This window comes from Plectropomus leopardus, chromosome 10, assembly GCF_008729295.1.
Source record: "Plectropomus leopardus isolate mb chromosome 10, YSFRI_Pleo_2.0, whole genome shotgun sequence".
Taxonomy (NCBI): Eukaryota; Metazoa; Chordata; class Actinopteri; order Perciformes; family Serranidae; genus Plectropomus; species Plectropomus leopardus.
Genome location: NC_056472.1, coordinates 34,998,961 through 35,017,574, shown reverse-complemented (window position 1 = coordinate 35,017,574; position 18,614 = coordinate 34,998,961). Strand labels below are relative to the sequence as shown.

The following is an 18,614-nucleotide window of genomic DNA, read 5'->3' as shown; positions in this document are numbered from 1 at the left end:
ATCTGTAAATACACAGCTCAGAGACAGAAATGATAGATTTGGTGTGTGTGTGTGTGTGTGTGTGTGTGTGTGTGTGTGTGTGTGTGTGTGTGTGTGTGTGTGTGTGTGTGTGTGTGTGTCAGAGGTTTTTTTCTGTGATGAAGGTGAAGTCCGCATGTTTCAGTGTGTCACTGAGCACAGCTGTAACACACACTCACATTTCCTACACAGGAATTATAAATAACAGCTGACCAAACTGCTGAACTTACAGCATTCACACACCGTCTGTGATTCATATATGTGTATACACATGTATACGCATACATGTGTATACATGTGTATACATGTGTATACACATATATGTATGTATATACACATATATGTGTATACACATATATGTATGTATATACATATATGTGTATACATAAATACATATACACACACACACACACACACACACACACATATATACATATATGTATACACGTATATATATACACACACATATATATGTGGATACATCAACGTGTATACATATATGTATATACATACATATATGTGTATACACATATGTATGTATATACATATATGAATATATATACATAATAATAGAAGTCAATAAAGTCGAATTAAAACTAACAATAAAACATTTTTTAAGACAGCTGCAATAATAGATATGCATGCATATGATGCATGCATGTAATATAACATAGATAGATAATATTTTATATATATATCAGGCTCACTGGTATTTTTCTTTTCCTTCTATTACACATAAAAATACCTGTGAGCTCATTATGATTCATAATAATAAAAATGTTTGTGTTTGATGGAAATATAAAATGACCGTGTGTATTTTACTGAGGGAGTTCTTCGTATATGAATATGCGTTGAATATTGATCTGAGCAGTCTGTCTCTTGTGTCTTTACAGTCTGATCGATTATTGATTTCCGTGCTCTGATTTATTGATCCTCACTGCTGCTGTGAATGTTTCATAAACTGATTCCAGATCATTTTTGTGTCCAGATGCTGAGAACAGGAAGCATCTTCCTCATCTTCATCGTGTCTCTGTGCTGATGATGTCACCTGCATGGTGCAGCTCCGCCCCCTGCTGGACGCTCAGCCTCACTGCAGGTAAACACCGTCTTCAGCTGTTATCGATTATAATATTGATGATTAATGAACTCTGTGACTGATGGATACATTTATTTTAACAGCTTTTATTGATCACATCATCAGTCCGACAACAAAGGTCAGCTGATCAGATTAATTCAAATATGAAGATAAAATGACTCGTCAACTTCAGCTGCAACACAAACAAGACAATTAGAAACATCATTATTATTTTAAAAAAAAGAAGACATACAGATCATGATTAAAGTAATAATAAATATATGTGGCAGAATAAAAAGCAAAAAAAAAAAAAAACAAGTATTTTATTGAATTTAATGAAACATCACAACCTCATTTATCTGTTTATTAGAAAATTAATCTGGAGTCTTTTAATAATCCGTTCATAGTCTGAGTCATTTTTCATTCTGTGTTCGTTATAACGCAGATGAAGAACATTTCCTCCTCTTCCTCTGTCAGCTGCAGTTTTCTGCAGTTTTCCGAAATGATGCTCTGCAGATGCGGATCATACAGGATACACACACACACGCACACACACACATATATATATATGTGTATGTATATATACATATGTGTGTGTATGTATGTATAGTACCTGTGGGTGCAGTTGGAGGGCGCTGTTTTTCAGTGTCCTGCAGCTGTGTCTTCTCTGTGACACCTGAGACGTCCAAACACCCGAACCCCAGAGACAGAAATGGATCAGCAGGCAGAGAGAAGCTGCAAGCGCTGCAGCTGTCTGCTCTGTCTGTCTGTCTGTCTGTCTTCTGTCCTTCTGTCCTTCTGTCTGTCCACACTCTGCATGTGTTGTTTCACTCTGACTTTTTTCTGTCGGCCAGTTTCACCTGAAACTTCATCAAACTCTACTGATCAGAGGAAAACCACCAGCAGACCAGAAAGCAGACTTCATCAGACCTAAAGACTACAGATCCAGAGACCAAGACCAACAGACCAGTCAGACCAGCCAGTCAGACCAGTCAGACCAACGACCAGTCAGACCAGTCAGACCAACAGACCAGTCAGACCAACAGACCAACAGACCAGTCAGACCAACAGACCAGTCAGACCAGACCAACAGACCAACAGACCAGTCAGACCAACAGACCAACAGACCAGTCAGACCAGTCAGACCAACAGACCAGTCAGACCAGTCAGACCAGTCAGACCAACAGACCAACAACAGACCAACAGACCAGTCAGACCAGTCAGAGACCAGTCAGACCAACAGACCAACAGACCAGTCAGACCAACAGACCAGACCAGTCAGACCAACAGTCAGACCAACAGACAGACCAGTCCAGACCAACAGACCAGAGACCAGTCAGTCAGACCAGACCAACAGACCAGTCAGACAGACAGTCAGACAGACAGTCAGACCAGTCAGACCAGTCAGACCAGACCAACAGAAGATTAAGAAAATAATAATTAAAGAACAGAAACACAGAAAGCTACAGACCAGTCAGACCAGTAGACCAGCAGACCAATGCTGCAGAAGATTAAAAAATAATAATTAAAGAACACAGAAAGCTACAAATAAAGTACAATCTAATAAATATCACACACATCAAAATAAATAAAGACTGAGAGTGATGGAGTTTATGGGCCCCCGCATCACTGAATATATATATATATATATATATATATATATATATATATATATATATATATAATACTGTATATACTGTATATGCAGTATATACACCTTTATTATTGATCCAGTCTATCATACTGAGCCATCACAGTCATAACTGTTTATTTACAATATCTCGGGGCAGCAAACATCAAACAAATCAAACTCTGCTGCCGTTGATTTGTTTGAAGTAAAAAAATGAATCTCAGTTAAAGTGGATGCTATATTTAGAATATTTCCACCCTCAAAACAACAACAACAACAACAACAACAACAACAATAATAACAATAATAATAATAATAGTGAGAGAGGAACTGTGTGTGTGTGTGTGTGTGTGTGTGTGTGTGTGTGTGTGAGAGACGGTTAATCTGATGCTGTCACTGATCCTGTCCACCTGTCCCCCCCGTCCCCCCCGTCCCCTTCCACACAGACAGAAATAACCACAGGGTCCACTGAGGGACGGCGGCCATATTTATTTACAGCAGGACAATCATGGTAAGCAGCAGGACACAGAGACAGAGACAGAAAGGGGCAGGGACAGAGACAGAGACAGAAAGTGTCCTCTGAATGATGTCTCTGTTGCCTTCTCCTGTCCCTGTGAATGAATTAATTAGGCGAGGATGGAGGAGGGAGGAGGTGAGGATGGAGGAAAGAGGAGGTTAGGATGTGAGGAGGAGGAGGAGGTGAGGATGGAGGAAAGAGGAGGTGAGGATGGAGGAGGTGAGGATGGAGGAGGGAGGAGGTGAGGATGGAGGAAAGAGGAGGTGAGGATGGAGGAAAGAGGAGGTGAGGATGGAGGAAAGAGGAGGTGAGGATGGAGGAGGTGAGGATGGAGGAGGGAGGAGGTGAGGATGGAGGAAAGAGGAGGTTAGGATGGAGGAGGAAGGAGGTGAGGATGGAGGAGGGGGAGGAGGTGAGGATGGAGGAAAGAGGAGGTTAGGATGGAGGAGGGAGGAGGTGAGGATGGAGGAAAGAGGAGGTGAGGATGGAGCAGGGAGGAGGTGAGGATGGAGGAAAGAGGAGGTGAGGATGGAGCAGGGAGGAGGTGAGGATGGAGGAGGGAGGAGGTGAGGATGGAGGAAAGAGGAGGTGAGGATGGAGGAGGGAGGAGGTGAGGATGGAGGCGGTGAGGATGGAAGAGGGAGGAGGTGAGGATGGAGGAAAGAGGAGGTTAGGATGGAGGAAAGAGGAGGTTAGGATGGAGGAGGGAGGAGGTGAGGAGGGAGAAGGTGAGGATGGAGGGAAGAGGAGGTGAGGATGGAGGAAAGAGGAGGTGAGGATGGAGGAGGGAGGAGGTGAGGATGGAGCAGGGAGGAGGTGAGGATGGAGGAAAGAGGAGGCTTCTGGAGGAGCCCAGAGCAAGGATACACCAGTGTATCCTACATGGAAGTCTTTCAAGTGGCGAGACTACGGAGCTCCCCGAGGGTCATGGAGATTCCTCATACAAATATTACTTGTTTAAAATATATACAATGGAAATCCACAAATATCTCTATTTAAAAGAATTAGCAATTTTCATTTAAATCATATATGTACGTATGTTGTGACATTTATTCACAAACTGTTGAATCTGCATTTACAAACCAAAACTTCCCTGCACTTGTGTGTCATGGATGTATGGATGTATGGATGTATGGATGTATGGATGTGTGGATGTATGGATTATGGATGTATGGATGTATGGATTAGGGATGTATAGATGTATTGTTGTATTGATGTATGGATTATGGATGTATTGATGTATGGATGTATTGTTGTATTGATGTATGGATTATGGATGTATTGATGTATGGATGTATTGTTGTATTGATGTATGGATTATGGTTGTATGGATGTATGGATGTATTGTTGTATTGTTGTATTGATGTATGGATTATGGATGTATGGATGTATTGTTGTATTGATGTATGGATTATGGTTGTATTGATGTATTGATGTATGGATGTATTGTTGTATTGATGTAAGGATTATGGATGTATGGATTATGGATGTATTGATGTATGGATTATGGATGATTGATGTATGGATGTATGGATTGTGGATGTATGGATTATGGATGTATGGACTGCGGATGTATGGATTGTGGATGTATGGATGTACAGATTGTGGATGTATGGATGTATGGATTGTGGATGTATGGATTGTGGATGTATGGATGTATGGATTATGGATGTGTGGATTATGGATGTGTGGATGTGTGGATTATGGATGTGTGGATGTATGGATTGTGGATGTATGGATTGTGGATGTATGGATGTATGGATTGTGGATGTATGGATTATGGATGTATGGATGTGTGGATGTATGGATTATGGATGTATGGATGTGTGGATGATGGATTGTGGATGATGGATTGTGGATGTATGGATGTATGGATTGTGGATGTATGGATGTGTGGATGTATGGATGTATGGATTGTGGATGTATGGATTATGGATGTATGGATGTGTGGATGTATGGATGTATGGATTGTGGATGTATGGATGTATGTATGGATTATGGATTGTGGATGTATGGGATGTATGGATTATGGATTGTGGATGTATGGATGTATGGATTGGATGTGTGGATGTATGGATTATGGATGTGTGGATGTATGGATGTATGGATTGTGGATGTATGGATTATGGATGTATGGATGTATGGATGTGGATGTATGGATGGATGTATGGATGTGTGGATGTATGGATGTATGGATTGTGGATGTATGGATGTGTGGATGTATGGATGTATGAATTGTGGATGTATGGATTATGGATGTATGGATGTGTGGATGATGGATGTGTGGATGTATGGATTATGGATGTATGGATGTGTGGATGATGGATGTGTGGATGTATGGATGTATGGATTGTGGATGTATGGATGTATTGATGTATTGTGTGTGTGAATCTTGCCGTGAATCGATCCACAAATGCATTTTTTTCAACAGGAAGAATCCGTTGCCAATCAGATGTCTCCTTCTTTCAGCCAATCACAAGAACGCGTCCGCTCGGCGCGACACATGCCTGACAGACAGACATGTTGACGTTCAACATGAACATGGCGTCCGGTGGTGATGATGCGCTTAGTGTATGCGAAACATTATACAGGTTTACTCAGTTTTCCTAAGTTGTGAGGTTTGCTCAGATAGTTGAGATTGTATGAAAGGTGATTATAGTTACGCGGTTTAATTGCGTATCCAGCTTCATTAGCTAACGAGCTGTAGTAGCGTCAGCTAGCAGCGTACGCTACCGCGCTATGCTACCGCGCTATGCTAACGCGCTACGCTAATGCGCTACGCTAACGCGCTACGCTAGCGTCCCCGCATGCTAATAAGGTTCAGGTAACATCTTACAGTTAAGTTGAAGTTAAAGTAAACGCAGTTACTGTTTGACAGGATCTGTCGCCTCAAGCCGAGGGAGCAGCCCGGACTTGTGCGTGAGTCCGGGCTGGAGGCGCTGCAGCACCGTGGACGGAGGGGTGAGACAGGCCATGAGAAGGTGATGACTTGTATTTATCCCGCTATAAGAACTTACAGCCAGCAGCGCATGGATGTGTGGGAAAATGGTAAAAATGATGAATTATGAGGCCACTATGTACATTTTGGTCCAGAGGGTGGCGCACTTCCCGAGGGCCTGATCGAGACACTGAAGTCTGAGAAAGATTCGCACACAACGCGGTGAAGTCCACAAATCGCAACCGGTTTGTAAATGCAGATTCAACAGTTTGTGAATAAATGTCACAACATACGTATATGATTTAGATGAAACTTGCAAATTCTTTTAAATAGAGATATTTGTGGATTTACATTATATATTTTACATTATATATTTACATTTACATTATATATTCAAGTAATATTTGTGTGTGCATCATAAATACATTTGTGAACTTTATTAATTTATATGTGGATTATTTTTATGCTTATATAGAATGAGAAATATTTGTGTGTGCATTGAAAAATGTTTGTGTGTTGAGAGACATTTATATATCAATCCCAATATACAGTTGTGAATCCTTCTGTGTGCATTTATTCATTATGAGAATAATCTAACTCCATAGGCTGCTGCTCAGTGTCCGCTGAGCTGCTGCTGAGTGTCCGGCTGAGCTGCTGCTGAGCTGCTGCTGAATGTCTGCTGAGCTGCTGCTGAGTGTCCGGCTGAGCTGCTGCTGAGCTGCTGCTGAGTGTCCGGCTGAGCTGCTGCTGAGCTGCTGCTGAGTGTCCGGCTGAGCTGCTGCTGAGTGTAGGAACAGCGTCTGCAGCTTTGGCCCAATTCAGGGTCTGCGTGTTACGGCGGACGCAGCCTACACGGGCTACGGAGGCGACTCCTTCAGACGCTCCTGACAGAGACAGAGACAGAGACAGAGAGAGAGACAGACAGACAGAGACAGAGAGAGAGAGACAGAGACAGAAATTATTTATTTTTTATTGATATTTTACTGGAGGAGGAGAAGCGCCTCTGTCAGCATCGGCAGCTGATTTCTCTCTGGGCAGCAGAGCCTCGCTCAGTGGGCGGAGCTCTCCCTCGCTCAGTGGGCGGAGCTCTCCCTCGCTCAGTGGGCGGAGCCCTCTGCTGCGGGCTGCACAGCGCTGAGCTGGCTCATTCCCATAGCTCGTATGCTAGGTGGCTACATGTTAGCATTACTAATGTCACGTATTATGTAGGAAATGATGAGATTTTAATGTCCCTCTAAGTTTAACATATCTGGCGTTTGATTTTCAAATAAGTAAAAGCCCACATTAAGTTAAATCGACGCTCCGATCTCCGCCATGATCTCCGCTCTGTGCTGCCATTATGACAATTATTTTTTGAGGATTGCGGGCGCACAAGGAATCTTGGGAAATGGAAAGCGGCGAAGGATAGTAGCGACGTGTCCTCCAAACAGAGGGAGCAGAAGGACGCATTTGTGGGCTGCGTGAGAAGGAGCCTTCGAATTGAGACGGCCTTCGCACAGAGCTGTGACGTAATCGGCTTTCGAATGCAGCCTCCGAAGGCTGCGGACCCTGAACTGGGACACGGCTTGTGTTTCACATGAGAGCAGCGGAGAGCTGCAGCTTCTTCCCCAACAAACGCACATCCTTTTCAATGGTGACCTTACTCCGACCATAAAGGTCAAAGTAGAAAACTGTACACTTCTCAGTACAGCAGAGGGAGACGCGCCGCAGTGACGGCGTCTCCTTAAATTCTGGTACTTTGCCAGATTCGTCTATAGATAATTCTGCAGGTGAAACGGTTTTTTAATGTATCTGAGCCCCGGTTTTGTGCCAGAGACTGTGTCCCCGTCACTTTGTGTCCCCGTCACTTTGTGTCCCCATCACTTTGTGTCCCCGTCAATTTGTGTCTCCGTCACTTTCACTGTGTTCGAAACTGCGAACTGCATACTACAGGTGCAGTCAGTATGCAGTATCCTCTACATACTGCGTACTGCATTCCACAGTAGTATGCAGTATCCTCTACATACTACGTACTGCGTTCCACAGTAGTATGCAGTATCCTCTACATACTGCATACTGCGTTCCACAGTAGCAGTACAGCTGTTCAGGTGGATCCTGCAGTACGCTGAGTCAGACTCGGCTGGTTTATGAAAGTTGAAGCAAACAACAGTAAAACTGTTACCGCGTAGCATCGATTTACGGTTTGAAACAGAGTAAACAGGTGATGTGTACAGACGATGGTATGAGTTCCTGTCCCTTTTAAACTTTATGATTGTATGTTGTTCATGTGAAAGCCCGAGCTGGTGTGACGGGCGACTCTTTTTTTTGTCTTGTAGAGGACTTTAGCTCAGTGAGTTAAGTGCGCGTCCACCGCAGGTTTTTTAGCAGCGGCCGGGTTCGATTCCGGCTTGCGGTCCTTTGCTGTGTGCCGTCCCCGTTTTCGCTCCCTTTCCTGTCACTCTCTAACGGCACTATAATAAAGGCATGACAAGTCAAAGAAATTCTATTTAGAAAATAAGGTAAAAATCGCTCATGTATTCTGTGTAATTGTACTCTTATTAGTAGACATTGGTATGCGGTTTACCTGATAAAAGTACTGTAAATGACAAATGACAGTTGGTTTGACAGAGTGGCAGACACCACCGTGACAGATGACAGCGCGTCCACGCAAAAGTACTAATAATGTTTTGTGACTCGTGTGTACAATTAATATCTTAATATACTATCGCTGCATGAAGCTAAATGTATAAATATATATTTGATGATATTTGAACGAATGCGACCTCAGAATGACTTAGTATGTCCCAATTGTCTGCATACTGCATGCAACAGTATGTACTTTGTAGGGCAGCTGGAGTATGTACTAAATGTAAAAAAGAAAAAGTATGTGATTCAGATCGCAGCATCTGTGTCCCCGTCACTCTGTGTCCCTGTCTGTCTAAACCCTGTCCAAGCCTCAGCTCTTTATCATTTAATATCTCTAGCTCACACACTGTATTTTAGTGTGCCTGTTTTAGTGTGTTTTCATTATTTTAGCGCTTATTTTTATTTGAAGCATTAATATACGTCTATTTTAAATCATTTAACTTTATCTTTTATTTATTTTGAACTTACTACTTATTCAACATAAAGACAACACATACAGTATGTAACACAGGAGATGCTGTCGTATTTATAACACCACTGAGTACCCGTTTGTGATAAAACCACCTCCCATAAAACACTCTAACTCAGCATGAAACCCACCTGACTGTTCAGTCTGAGGAAAAGAGAAAAAAATATCCACAATAAAAGTGACAAAACATTAATAAAAATAAAATATAAACCATAGTTAAAACAACAACAAAAATAAGACAAAGAAAGACGAACAATAAAAAACAGACAAAGGAAAAAGGTTAATATCTTTTATTTATATTTTAATTTTCTTTTGTTCATATTTTATTTATCTTTCATCCTTTTTTAAAATATATCTTTTTATGATTTTACACATATTTTATATTATTTAAACCGTCACTTTAACAATACGACCTAATTTTTTTAATTTAATGTCATTAAAGTACAGATGCAGGCCTCACAAAGCCATATAAATCACGTATGAATTAATGAAATGTTTTATTAAATTGAAATATTTGGTAATGAATTTTTTCTATGGCTAAAAAAAACGACAGATTTAGCTTTAAATATTTCAGAGGTTTTCCAGGACGGCCCTGATTTTGCATTAAATTCCATTCTAGATGGTTTTAAAAAGGTCTTAATTTTAACTTTGAGAACAGCGGGAAACCCTAAATACTCAAACAGGAGAACGCTCTCAGGTCTCGTACTGACGAAGAGTAGAAATACTGCGTTGCAGAAAGACTCTTTAACAGGAAAGGTCCTGCAGTCTAAATATTACTGCAGCAAAAGCATCAAAGTATTATCATATCAGATACTTCAAGTACCCAAATTATACAGCGTTCGTTCAGACGGACAGTCGGTTTCTTTGGACTGTGAATCTCTCTGTTGGCTCTTTGTATTAATGTGATTATTGGTTATTGATCTCCTCCGAGAGCAGCTGATAGGGAGTTTGCCCTGAGTTTTGTCTGCGGGTGTGTGGAGGTTATGAAAGCATGTGTGTGATTTTGCCCTGAGTTTTGTCTGCGGGGTTTGTGGACGTTATGAAAGCATCTGTGCTTTTCGCCCTGAGTTTTGTCTGCGGGGTGTGTGGAGGTCATTAAAGCATGTTACCAAACGGTGAGGCAGCAGCTTGAATAAGAGCAGTAGAGGAAGAGGAGTGTAAACAGAGAGGAGGTCTCTGTGTTGTAACAGTGGTGGGGGGGTGTTGAGTGACAGGAACAGCCTCGGCGTCCCTCTGATCAGTCTGAAGCTCAGTCCGAAGCTTCGGGACGCCGTCTGTTTAAATCACACCTTCTCTTCACGTGATTGATTGATTGATTGATTCTGTGACATCACACCCATCAGCTGATCAATACCTATCAATACTGATCATAGCCCCCAGCTGTGACTGACAGGCTGCTGCATGGCTCCCATGTCCCATCATGCCCCCCTGAGGCTGCGGCTGGCCAATGGGAGGGCAGGGTGGGCGGGATGGGGGGGTGGCCCCCCCTGTATAAAGGCCGGCGGCGCCGTGCAGGCCCTCCTGAGCAGTTGGAGCGTTCCCAGCCTCGCCTCGGGTGGAGGGACTGCACGGAGGAAACAGAACTACACCCCGACCGTGTAGTTTTGTTTTGATCGGGGGGGTCTGGAGGCTCGACCGTTCTCACCTGGATTTTAGTGCAAACACCTTCCTGGATAAGGAGCGCGCTTCCTGTCTGAGTCACTGGGCGCCGTCCCATCAGTCCAAGGCACTCTTGGGGAGACAAGTGAGTACTTGACACGCTGCCGCTGTCCCCCCGCTGTGCCCCCGTCACCTGCCCATCTACTTGTCTGCTCTGGTTCAGGTGGTTTATCAGGACTCAGAGGATTTTAGGTGGTGTTTGTGTGATGGGGTGCAGGCCGCCGCCGCGTGCAGCTCAAACGCCAAGAATAGCTGCTGATAGCATGAGAGAGGCTGTCAGCTGCTCATGGCTTTTTAAGGGAATCAGCGGCCGCAGAGACGCAGCACATGGTGGCTGTCAATCAGCTGCACAGGGTCGGGGGGGGGGGGGGGCACAGGGGGGCCGTGTATTTTTGGTTACTGCCATATCTGTCGCCCACACGGCTCTGCAAATAGAGTTTATTCTCTGTGGTCCTTTCTGCTCTGTGGAAGGTTGACGGTTGATTGATCGGAGTGATCGGGCTGATCAGCTGGTGTTTTGGTGGATCTGTGGACTGAGAGAGTCGGTGAGGCTCTGAAATCAGCTGACGGCTCTGACGGGACAAACAGCTGCTCTGAGCAGCCGGTTAAAGACCTCCAGCTAGGACAGAAAAAGAACTTGGATTGATTAATATTGATTAATAATGATTAATATTGATGGCTGGCTTCTGGAAACAACATGTTTGTTACGGTGTGGAGGAAAAGTGTCGCCTGACAGGTTTTATTTTTATAAAGTTATTTGAAGTGAATCAGATTGTGGATTCTTTAACATCAAGTTTCCCTGAAACTTTCCTTAAATCTTCCTCTGAAACTCTCAGAAGCTTTAGTCTACCTTCAGACTTTATAAATGATGAAGTAAGTTAAAGGATATTTTTCTACATATATATATATGGATATATATGTATGTATGTATGTATATATATATATGTTAAAGTATTGTTTTATTCAGGGAGATGAGAACACAGTGGCTGCTCTGCTGCTCTTTTAAAATGGATGGTCATAGATGTTATTTTGTTGTTTTTGGGAACAGTAAAGGTCAGTTGAAGTGTCAGCTGTTTGAAAGTGTCTGTGAGGTGTGTGAGGTCAGGGGGAGGCACGGGTTTCAGGAAATCCTAAATATAAGCGGAGGGTTTTTGGCTGTGAAGTGAAACATGTTGATAGTGCTCGCTGCTCTTCAAGGCTTCGTGTAATGATATTATTTGTGATTTCAATCCAACTTTATTAACATGTTAGCAGTCGTAAACACTGATTAGAAAATAAAGAAAAAAGAAAATCTAAAAAAAACTAAATATGCAGCTGTTTTAACAGAAAATATGTTTAAATTTTGATTATGTTTTTGTCAAAAAATCCATGCAGTCAGTCTGATGACATCACAGTGAGGTCACTTTATAAACCGAGAAAAAAAAACTTTGAATCAAAATGAATAACTGTAATACTATGAAACTCTGCAGTAAAAGTACCCAGGTTAAAGTAATATTACTGCAGAGGCCTGCTTTCTCTCCTGTGCTGATCTCAGATCAGTTTCAGCAGCTCCTCAAACATCTGCTGCTGTTTATTTTAAAATCACATTCATTAGCTCCTATAAATGATCGTTATTATCAGTGTTTCGCGGTGACATCAGAGGCTGCAGCCCGCAGTGTTTTATTAATAGCCCCGGACGGACGTATGCAGGGTTCAAAAATAAGAACAGGCCAGGTAATTAAAAAAATGTATGATAATAATAATAATAATAAAATAAACAGATCCAATAATCTGTTATTCTTGTCATCCAGTTCATAAGTTGTACTTGAGCAAATGTTCTCAGTTACAGTTCACCAAGTTAACAGAAATACATTTCAGTAAACGTTTGATGATCGCTGCTGAAAACTTTTTTGTTTCTACTCAGCGCTGATTACTGACAAATACAACAACATCAATATTCAACATTCATCTGCAAAGGAAAACAGTTTTCAGGGTACATGAGGTGCCAGAGTTAAAAAAAGCCCGGACCCCCACTGAGGTCGCCTCTCAGCCCCCCGGCCTCAAACCACGGACGTGACGCCAGAACAAAGTGACGGAGCAACAAGAGAATAAACATCAAATAACCGTCACACAACGATGAACAGATACGCAGTAATGAATACATGAGAGTAATTAGGAGCTCTTTCAGTGATAGCAGTCACACGTTCCTTCATGAGTCAGAAACGTGAATACTGCAGTAAAAGTATGTGCAGTACCCCAGCAGGTACTTCATTTCCCCCTGGCAGTAACTTCAGTCAGCTGTTGTCGGCTGAACAGCTGCAGCTTCACCCTCGTCACCAGAGATGAAGATTACCTCCTAAACTCTCTGATCTGCCGCAAAAAAGAACCAGTTTCTGTCATCACTGAAAAATACAAAAGGTTTTGCTCAAACTTTGACAAAATTTAACACGTTTCATGTCCAAACACAGAAATATTCACCACAAAATCAGAAAACTGAGCTCCATATGACTCATGTTACAAATGATATCAGAATCATGAATTATAAGAACAAAAGTGAAAGCTTAATTAAAAACAACATTTATTTCCTATAATATAAAATGAAGAATAAAACAAGATAAACAACAGTAACGTCTGTGGACGTTAACATAAAGGAACATTTTCTTGAAATGTAATAAATGAGATAAATTCCTGCTCCCAAACCGTGTTTCTGTTTGTATTCGATATTAAAAATCTGGTCCTGACGCGGTCCTCCACCTCAGACTTAACGTTGTCTTTTCAGAAAACTCGATTCTTTTTCATTGTGGAGCAAAGATTTCGGCCTCTAAACTGCAGACTGAACGCGGCTCAGAAGCATTCAAGAAAAACACCTTTGTAGATGAATTCAAATAAATCTGAACAACAAACACAAAGTAAAGTTTAAAAACTCAAGTGTTAATGTGAGCTCATCAGCACGTTTGGCCCTTCAGTGACTTCCTGTCGCAGCTGTCACACGGTCATTAAAGCTGCTGTAGGTTCCTCACAGGTGTGAACCGACCCCCGACACCCTTCGCTCCCTTCACACCTGTCAGCTTCACTTCAGTGCGTCTGAAATAAAAGTGTTAAACTTATGCTCCAGATATTTACACAACAATCAGCTGAGTCTCAGAGACAAAAATGATCAAATGTTTTAGTTTTTTTAGATTTGTGAGGACAGATGCTGTGAGGTTTTATCTCCTTCTCTCCGACACGCCATCAACACGTGTAAAATCATGAGTAAATATTAATTATTATTATTATCATAATTATTATAACGTAAAAACACAAACGAGTGTAAAAATGACTCATGTAAAATCTTCTTCTGTTTCTTTAGTGAACTAAAGAAAATCTTAAAAGCAACGAACCCCAGACCGCAGTTCAAGAAAAACAACATTAAATCACGTTTGAACTGAGATGTTTTATTCAAAAATAATCAGCTGAAAGATGATTTACAATCACAATGAAAAGAGGTTCAGCTGTTGAACATAAAACAAAGCAACAAAATAAGATGAACAAACTGGAAACTTGTGATATTTTTCACTCATTGACTTTTACTGAATTTAAATAATATTTACTTTTGAGTTTGTGAGTAGCTGATAAAAGGTCAGCTGAGGTCACATTAATCACTGATTATCGATTATCTGTAATTTCAGTCAATCAGCAATCAGCTGATTAGAAGAAGATTTGGTCCTTTCACTTTTCTTTTTTTTTAATTTTCTGTTGTCTTTAATGAGTTTTTATTTCTTTGTTTCTCATTTTTCTTATTTTTAATCATCTCGTCGTCTCTGAGCACAGTGTTGTTTTTGGCTCCTCTGACATTTTTTCACACTTTAATATTTGTTGTTGTTTGCAGATGTTTGTAAAGTCTTCGTAGTAGAGTAAGGGTTAATATTTAATCCAGGTGAACTCAGTCGAATCATTCATTTTCTTCTTGTATTTTTGTATTTGCCCAGAACAGAAGTCAGTTTGTTAATTATTCTGAAGTGATGAAGCTCGGGTTCCTCTTCTGTTGATGATGATGATGATGATGATGATGAGCGTGACACGCAGCTGACCTCCAGCTGCTGCTGTCCATCAGCTTCCTCTGCCCTCCAACAGGCTCCGCCCCCCGACATTTATAGCTGCGCTCTCGTTTTTCTGAAACTGAAACCGTCAGAGACGCTCAGCACTTTTTCACCAGCTGCTGGTTCAACACACACACACAGACACACACACACACACACGCACGCACACACACACACACACGCACGCACACACAAGCACACAAACGCATGCACACACACGCACACACACACATGCGCACATACATGCATACATGCACACACACACGCAAACACGCACACACGCACACACACGCATGCACACATGCATTCTTCTTCCTCTTCCTGTGCTGTTTGCAGTTCTGACGGTTTGTTTCTGATGAAAGATAAAATTTGAGATCTGAATCTGAGACGGAGACGTTTGGTTAACAGCAGTTCGTGGTAGTGTGTGGGGGTTTGAGGTGGTCTCTGGTAGTGTGTGGGGGTTTGAGGTGGTCTCTGGTAGTGTGGGGGGGTTTGAGGTGGTCTCTGGAGATCCTGTCAGGTCTGTTTCTGTCTCTGACTGAGGCGTGGACTCGAGTCTGACTCACATTTTTAACAGGAAAAAAAGCCTAATTTTTTTCTTTAAAATTCTCCATTTTTGTTTCAAACTCAGCAGTAAAATAAATCCAAATCAATTTCAAGTTGTTTGAAGCCAGAATGTAAGCATCAGTTCTCCCCAGGGCTTATAAAAATGATCTGATATGCCTCGCCCTCTCTGCACCCCCTCATAAATAACAAACAGTCCCTACATTATATTGAAATATTCAGTTCTCATCCTGCTCCGAATGTTTCACTTATTTAAACAATATATATTTAAAAAGCTGTTGTATAGTGATGAATAGAAGCGATGAGTACTTTTGATGGTCAGTTCACAGAATGTTTGATGTTTGAAATTAGCCTGAAAGTCCTGGAAAAGTCCTGGAAAGTTATTTAGGTAAAAATGTGTATGAACTCTGTTGTTTGAACTTAACCGACGGAGTAAAAAAAAAAGAAGCAAAAAACAACAACAACAAAAAAAAACCAGATAGCAAAAATAGCAAAATGCAAAACATGCAGATCAAAAACTCCAGACGGATAAAACAATCTCTGTTTTTGAACTTTCAGATTTCCTGGTTGTGGGACAAATAAAAGATTAATTTATCTTTCTTTGGTGAGCTGAAGTCACTTTAAAAAAAATCACAAAAAATACATAAATATTTTTAAAAGCATTCATTTGTTTAATTAAATCTATTATTAAAATGTTATTATATTTGGCAAAGTGAATTCTGACTCATTCAGGACTAGAAACTCAAAGTTTAGGACTTGGGACTTGAGTCACGATTTGAGACTTGATTGTGACCAAAATATCGACTTGGCCCCGCCTCTGGTGAGAGAAATCAATATCTGCTGCTGCAGGGAGCTTATGAACTCATTAAGTCAAAGATAATAGTACCATGATAACGATTAATCGACTATCAATCATTACGACGTTAAGAATTCAATCAAACATGTTAAATTTAAAGGATCGGTTTGTGGGTAAGTTGGTCGGTCGGTCGGTCGGTGTTTGTGAAGCTGCAGACAGATGGAGGTTTAGGGTGACTGCTGGCTGATCTGCAGAAAGTTGTTCAGTTGGTTGGTTGGTCGGTCGGTCGATCGATCGGTCGGTCGGTCGGTCGGTCGGTGTTTGTGAAGCTGCAGACAGATGGAGGTTTAGGGTGACTGCTGGCTGATCTGCAGCTGATCTGATGTTGGGTTTCGTTCTTCGGTCCTACTGACTAAATGTTGTTAGATAGAATCAGCATTAGATGTCGTCCTGTCGTGAAGTTTTGGTCATATCACAACCTAAATTCAACCAAATATCAACGTCTGATGTCAGCGCTCCGCTGAAGTTCTCATCTCAGAGCGACTTTGTTCCTGTCAGTTCGGCTCGTTAATGTCATCGGGTAATGAGTGTCACTGACTCGTGTCCAGTCACGAGTTGATCGCCGCAGCGGTGACGTTTAAAATCCTCCTGTGTTTCAGAGACAGGAAGTTCCTCTGATCACACCCTTCAGATTAACCCTTTGGCGTGACCCTGAGCAAAAGCATGAGACAAAGGCAACGAGAGTCTGAAGAAATGACACAAAATTAACACAGACAAAAAAAGTACATGAACATTTCCTTAAAATTAGGGTTAAAAAAAAGGGGAAAAAATACAGCCAACAGAAGTGCTTAAAATAATAACAGTTGATAACAATTGTATGAAATAATGTAACATCTTTCATTATGATAATTATAGATATATTATTAAGGACATTCCCCAAGCTTTTCAAGAAGCTATTTTCCAAATCTACTAAATTCTTACAATTTGCAGAACATTTCTTGACAAGTTGCTCGTTGCCTTTTTTTCTATATTTTCAAAAGAAAGCAAACCAATGAGTTTTGATTTTGAAGGTTTAAAAACTTGTGACGGACACGTCTGAACAAAGCACAAGCAAAGCGACGCTGATGCAGGTTTCAAAGGGTTAAAACGCCCCCGCTCTGTGACGCAGGGACTATGAAGCTCCACTTAACGATGATAATTAACATTAAACGCCGTGTTTCTCTCTGTGTGTCCGCAGGGTGCCGACCAACATGTCAACACAGGCGCCGACGTTCACGCAGCCGCTGCAGAGCGTCGTGGCATTAGAGGGTAGTGCCGCGACGTTCGAGGCTCAAGTTAGTGGTAAGAGACTCGACTGACTCGAGGAAACTCTGCTTCTTTACTCTTTCAAAATAAAGTCACTGAACATTTATGAAGACCCGACGTTAAACTGATTCTCCTCCTAGTTCATTCAACTCGACTGTTTTTAAGTTTAGAGCAAACTGAAACATTTTTTAAAGTGTTGATTGATGATTGTTGATGATTTTCACATTTCAGTGAATCGTGTTTTCTTCCTGACTGTTGACAGAATCATCCACCACCTCTGAACTTCCTTCCTTCGCTCTTTTTCTGAAATCCATCACAGTCCCCGCTGTCTGCACTCTCAGTCTATTCATGTCTGATATTTCAAAATAATCATTAGCAATATAGAGCAACACAATTTGATTGTGAAAACACAATCTGACACAGAATTAAAATTTGTGAATAAAAAAATCAATTTGATTCTGAGATTTGTGTCATAATTTGGAGAAAACCAATAACCATCAAACTTTAATCTGACATTTCTCCCGAGAATGTCAATTTTCTGACTTTTTTTTTTTAACTGACATCTCATGTTTGTGATTTTAAGATTGAAACTTTAATCTGCAGTCCTATATATTTTTCACAGATTTAGACTTTTTCTCTAATGTTTAAGTTAAAACATAAAAAAAAAAAAAAATTTGATCCCAAAGTTGAAATTTAGACACAATTTCTTACAATTTTAAACAATTCTACACTTTTTTCATTTGATTTTTCTCTTACATTCTTTAAACTTATATATATATATATATTTTAACAAGTTTTAACTTTGTCTGTTGTTAAATCTCTGAATCCTGAAAAACCATTATGTTAAAGTTTTATTATATTTTGTAGTTGAAGTTTAAAGTTATAGAAGCGACATCCGTCTGTCGTGTCTGTATTTGTTGTTCTCTGACAGCAGACCGTCCGGTTCCTCTGTCCTCTGCA

At 41.1% G+C, this 18,614-nt stretch overlaps 1 protein-coding gene across 1 annotated transcript in view; it reads left to right on the top strand.

Moving 5' to 3' along the window:
* Positions 1-10,871: 10,871 nt before the first annotated feature.
* Positions 10,872-18,614, top strand: part of ttn.1 (titin, tandem duplicate 1) — a 194,389-nt gene continuing 186,646 nt past the window's right edge. Inside the window, 2 exon segments of the mRNA XM_042494071.1 lie at positions 10,872-11,016; positions 17,587-17,690. Of these exon segments, the coding sequence (XP_042350005.1) occupies positions 17,600-17,690 (91 nt within the window). The 5' untranslated portion in view covers positions 10,872-11,016; positions 17,587-17,599.